Source organism: Hordeum vulgare, chromosome 2H (assembly GCF_904849725.1).
Source record: "Hordeum vulgare subsp. vulgare chromosome 2H, MorexV3_pseudomolecules_assembly, whole genome shotgun sequence".
NCBI lineage: Eukaryota > Viridiplantae > Streptophyta > Magnoliopsida > Poales > Poaceae > Hordeum > Hordeum vulgare.
Window position 1 is genome coordinate 6,423,629 of NC_058519.1, and position 5,412 is coordinate 6,429,040.

Consider the following 5,412-nt stretch of genomic DNA (forward strand, 5'->3'; position numbering starts at 1 on the left):
ATTTAGGGAGCCTCGCGTTCTGCCGCACCTTCGGTCCCCCTAAGATCGTTGCCTAGAATGAGATGTTGGAGTGCATCACCCTCCACATGCCTGACGTTGACATTGCCATGGACCGCATGTCTTGCCACCTGGAATCCTCGGGCCGCTTCTCTTCTAGGTCTTCGTACCAGGCCATCGCCCTGTCGACTGCCCCGGAGGCCCTCACTACCATGCGGGCAATTAGGTTATCACTCAAAATCAGAAGCTTCCTCTCGCAATGGATTAGGGGTCGGGTACCTTAAGGGGTGGAGATTCTCAAACGTAATGGCCCTAGAGATGGGATCTGCCCCCTGTGCGACATGATGGAGGACTCGAATACATCTTCTTCACTTGCGTCACGGCACAATTCCTCTGGAGTTGCTTTTGCGATGCCGTCGGTGGTCACTGGTGCCATACCAATGTACATGACCTCTTCGCGGAGATTCAGTCCGCCCCCTCGTCGGCCCGCCACATTAGGTGGCTGACCATTGCGGTGCTCACGTGGATTTTGTGGACTGTCCGCAACAACCTTGTGATTCAGCGTGTGCCACTCCGATGTGCCACTTACGTAATTTTTAAAATGTGTGGTTTCCTGCAGCTCTCGCAGCCGCTTAGCTGCTCCTCCGATCGAGACGCCATCAACAAAATCATTGCCGACCATCGCTCGATTGCTCTCCGCATGGTGCCCCCGCTTCTGCCACCACCTCCCGAGCCGGATTAGATTGATGTGGCTTCTCCACCCGTTGTTGGGTTTGGATGTGGGTGTGTGTGTTCCTTAGGGCTTGTTGAGTTGTGCCCTCAGCTGAACCCTCTCGTGTTGTCTTGTTCTACTTTTTTGTATACGTGTGTGTGTGTTGCCTATGTCGAATGTTGTGATCTGGGGGTTTGCTTTATTTATAAAACGGGGCGAAAGCCTTTTTCGGTAAGTATTCTAACTGCTGATGATGTAAAATCCGATGCTCCAAGATGTTTCATCCTTGATCTAGGCCTCAACTCTGAAAACTTTTTATTTCTCTCTCTTGCTGAAGCATTTTGTGTTCTCCAACACCAAACATAAAAATGAATAAGGCTCGTATTGACCAGGATCCAGGAGGACGTACAAGACACATTACACACAACCTTGTATTTTACTGGTCACAGTACTTCCTTTTTGAAGCAAGGTCACATAAGTGTTTAGTACGTCACTTTTAAACTTTATGAATCCTGAAAATTCCTAACCTTTCTCATCTTGTTATGGAGCAAATTAAACTCGGTACTTCATGAGCACCAAATCAGAATCAGAATCAATACCTATAAATCATTAATTCTATATAACATCTTTCAAAGATAGGTGTCTAATTTAGTAATATAGAAATTAGACACCTAGCAATTCTTTAGGTTTCTCACTGTTTACTGTTTCTCACTAATGAGAGAGTCCAAGAACAACTCTCTGATTTGCGTTTTCTTCTGACCATCCGGCGCACCAAAACCATCCCCACCTTGGTAAACACAATGCGAGATTCGAGCTAAATTCACGCAACTCGTGGCAAAACATCCAGAAAATTTGCAATGTTTGAATGCATCTTCATTAATCGACTTCCAAGCTTCCATGGTAAGATCTTCCATGGCTTGGCGAGACTCTTGTTCACTGAAGTTGTTCTCTGACATGTGAATAGCTATTGATGATGGTGCATCCCCTCGCTCCAGCTCTGCCTGTTATACATATTTTGAAATAATACACATGCAAATAAATATTGTAAGACACCTGAAATAGAGATGAAATTTCGATGATGGAAAATCGAAGGACAAAAAATCTGGATAAGTTGTCCTTACAGAGTGGGTTGCAGAGTCGTTGCAGAGGCGAAGAACTAATGATGCGGACTGCACTAATTTTGGGTAGCTCCCAACCGTAGCAAGAGATATTGCGTTCAACTTTTCTTCTAACCGGAGCAGGGGAAACGCGTGTTGTAGTAGGAGTGGTGCAGAGGATGAAATTGATCCATTGTCCAGATATTCACACAGTGTTGGTTTGTGGTTTCCATGGTGCCACTTTGCCTCCATCAGGAAAGACTCCGCCATGTCTCGCCACTTCAAAGTCATGTGAAATTTATTACAGGTCCTTGTGAAAACACTCTCCAATCTATATACTATTAGGAACTTAAATGTGTATGTGAACTTACCGCTTTCTGAAGAACATAACTTGTGTCACAACCATGTTGTTTCAACACATTTTCAGCCACCTCAGTGGATGTGTTATATATGACAGAATAGAGTGCTTGCATGTATTTGGGGAGCATTTCACTTGGAGTTTCTTCCCATCTGACATTATTTATTTTAGAGAACTTTAGATAATGGAAAGTTTCAGTTAATGTAAACCTAATGTGTCCTATATATGTTACATACGCTACTCTATCAGAAGAATATTATTTGACTTATGAGAATGGCAATGCTGCATATAGTTACCTTCCAATGGCATCAGTGAAGAGAACAAGTTCATCAAGAGTTCCATACACATCGTAAACATCATCTAAATAAACTATTAGATTGGCGACTTTAGCAAGCACTTCTCGACATGCTCCATCGTTTGGCTCCCACACAATTCCATTTGCGTAATGGAAGCACTCCATGAGACGATCCCTAGCGAACCCCAATTTTTCACTAAGGGCAGTCCCCTTCCACCACCTACAATCAAGTATGTCAATATTAATATCTTAGAAAGCCATCAACTGTGTGACGTACTCCCTGCGTCCCAAAATAAGTGACTCAACTTTGTACTAACTTTAGTGCAAAGTTGAGTCACTTATTTTAGGACGGAGGGATTAATTAGCAGGCTACTTTAAATGTACACATCTTCACGTGCAATTACCTTGCCAGCCTCGCAAGTTCTTCCTGATGCCCACTTTGCACATTGTTAAAGTCAATTGTTGCCAATCTAATGAGCAACGGATCAGAATTGCTCTCATCTTTAGCATACTGGTCTATGAACCATCTAGCTTCAAGTCTAGGAGACCTCCGGTGCAATGGAAGTTCCAAAGAACGAACTACATTGCGCCGTAAGTATTGATCCATGGATGGCAAGAGCTTTATGAGAGCTTTCTTGGAAAATGCTCTTGCCTCGTCCAGTGCTTCCTCGCCTCCGAATGCAAGGTACGAAGCCTCGTAGAGTGAGAGGAGTCCATTGGCATCGTTGGATCTATGCTTGACAGCTTCCAGAGATTCTGTATATATTGTTACCATGAAATAATGTCAGTTAAGTACTTAAGTATGCGAAACCTCTTGCCATCTCTGTTTTGGGTACCGCCCGAGAAAAACGGTTACCGGGCGGTAACCGCGTTTCTCGCCGTCCCACGAGAAATATGTATCCCAAGCAAAAAATTCCGAATATTTTGAAGTTTTTGAATTTAAAAGCTAGAGTTGTAGTCAAATAGAGCGACATCTTAGTAATGTTATATCTACTCCCTCCTTTTCGGTTTATAGGGCTTAAATATGAAATCTCATCAACCAAGATGAATTGTGAGTGGATGACACTAGTTTAACTAGCCAATGAAATATTTCTCACACATTCAATTTTCAAGGTAATAAATGTAGCATGTTCCTTCTCATTGGACTTGCATGGTGAATGTAGAAAACGATACATGCATAGCTACTTATTTTCTTTCTCTAAACTCTATAAATTAAATATGTGGTGGGACTCAAAGCACTTTAACTCAATTAGACTCAAAATGAGCCTAATATAATGGAAATCTAATTTTTTGGGATGAGCCCTATAAACCGAAAAGGAGGAAGTACATTTGTGGCGTGGTGGTAGCCTTCTCCTTTCTTACATCGTCTAAAAGTCTAATTTCCACATTACATATTTAAGGAGGTACCTGGAGGGAAGTAGACTGGGAAACCACTGTCCCTGAGCAACCTGAACCTCAAGGCCGCGGAAGCAACATCACCATCATCCCAGCTACACCCGTGAGGCTTGTGGTGAACGGAGCTGAGGATGCCGGTGATCTCCTCCTTGAAATGGTAGGCGATGCCGAGCCGTTGCACTGTGTCGACAAGCCCGAGCTTCACAGTTTGGTGGTCGCCTCGGCTCGCTGCAACCAGCCGCTCCCTCACGCAGGCCTTCAACTTATCGACCTGTGACATCATCCATGCATGCACGGAAAAATTTCCATCAGTATTTCATCCGATTTATTTACTACTTGCCGGTGGAAAATATGATATGTGTTCAGCTGATAAATGTACTTCATCTGCCTGTCCGCCATTGTTGGGGGAGAGCTGGAGGAGGGAGTCGTAATCCCAGGAGCTGGGAGCGTAGTTGGCAGACCGCCGAGCTGCAGCCGAGCAGCGCACCGTTGCCGGCGAGGACGTCGGGAAGCATGTGCTCGTGGTGGCCATTGCTTGCAGTAATTGCCACGCCATGGTGTTGCGCGCTGCAATCTAGCTAGCTTTTGCTTCGTGCGTACTAGTGGAGTACTACTTGTTACTTGGCAGCGAGAGCTAGGCAACCAAGTAAGTAGTTCTAAGCTGTAGGAGCTAATAAACTTACTGCTGTTTGTTGTTTGAGAGTAGCGAGAATACGTGCCAATTTATAGGCGAGCTACCTGCATCCAGCAGCATACCTGGCTCTGCCCGCATGAAAATCGTGGACATAACGCATTCCGAAATGGTGTAGTACTATTTCTTTTAAGCCACATATTTTGTGGTGACAATGGATGCGAGTATTTCTTTTAATACGGTATAGACACAGACATTGGTACATACATAAATATACTCATCCTTATGAATGTATGAACATACTGCAATCACACCTTAACTTTATGAATGAACCGACACATTTATTTGAGATTGATGATGTCGCTACAAAACGCATTTGTAGTCGACTGAAACGAGATCCTTTCATATGCACACCCTATCTTTATGAACACCTTAAAAAATTGAGCCAACGCATTATTCTAAGATTGAAAAAGTCGTCTTAATGTCTTCGTTAGTCGACCGGAACGTGCCCGTTCATTGAAAAGATAATGTCGGAAGGCTTGAAATTAATGTAATAAAATACGATAACCCATGTTAAGTCTAGAACTTGAACCATGTTGTGTTGGTTTCAAAACAAGAAATCAAACCATGGGAGCTACACTTAGTTTCTTCTTATGATAGATACTTTTTTCTGAACCAAATTTCGTACATACGATACGCCTATTCCTGAACCATGCTGGAACTGAAATCACCACGAAGAAAACATAAAGGGACTGCCTAAAAAACCATGTTAGAACTGGAACCAACGGCCGATGTGCTCCATCTTCAACTTCCTGATGAATTGTTCCTCTTCAACCTCCCAACGCCAACATTTCTTCTTCCCTCCTCTAGTCCAATTATCTAACCACTAGCCTAATTATCTAACCTTCCAATTCCTGGTGCTAACGT

General features: G+C 43.6%; 1 protein-coding gene across 1 annotated transcript; it reads right to left on the minus strand.

Moving 5' to 3' along the window:
- Positions 1-1,093: 1,093 nt before the first annotated feature.
- Positions 1,094-4,547, minus strand: LOC123429099 (alpha-terpineol synthase, chloroplastic-like). Its single transcript, XM_045113165.1, has 7 exons — positions 4,234-4,547; positions 3,867-4,125; positions 2,864-3,215; positions 2,461-2,679; positions 2,178-2,316; positions 1,831-2,085; positions 1,094-1,710 (listed from the first exon to the last, which is right to left on the minus strand). Exons 1-7 carry the CDS (start codon positions 4,408-4,410, stop codon positions 1,408-1,410), a joined length of 1,704 nt encoding a protein of 567 aa, XP_044969100.1. The 5' UTR covers positions 4,411-4,547; the 3' UTR covers positions 1,094-1,407.
- Positions 4,548-5,412: the final 865 nt, after the last annotated feature.

Bases quoted from the DNA above. Each gene is read 5' to 3' on its own strand.
- LOC123429099 (XM_045113165.1), bottom strand. From the start codon at position 4,410: ATGGCGTGGCAATTACTGCAAGCAATGGCCACCACGAGCACATGCTTC. The intron at 2,086-2,177 runs GTAAGTTCACAT...ATGACTTTGAAG, and splicing joins GTTATGTTCTTCAGAAAGCG to TGGCGAGACATGGCGGAGTC. The intron at 1,711-1,830 runs GTAAGGACAACT...TATGTATAACAG, and splicing joins ACGACTCTGCAACCCACTCT to GCAGAGCTGGAGCGAGGGGA.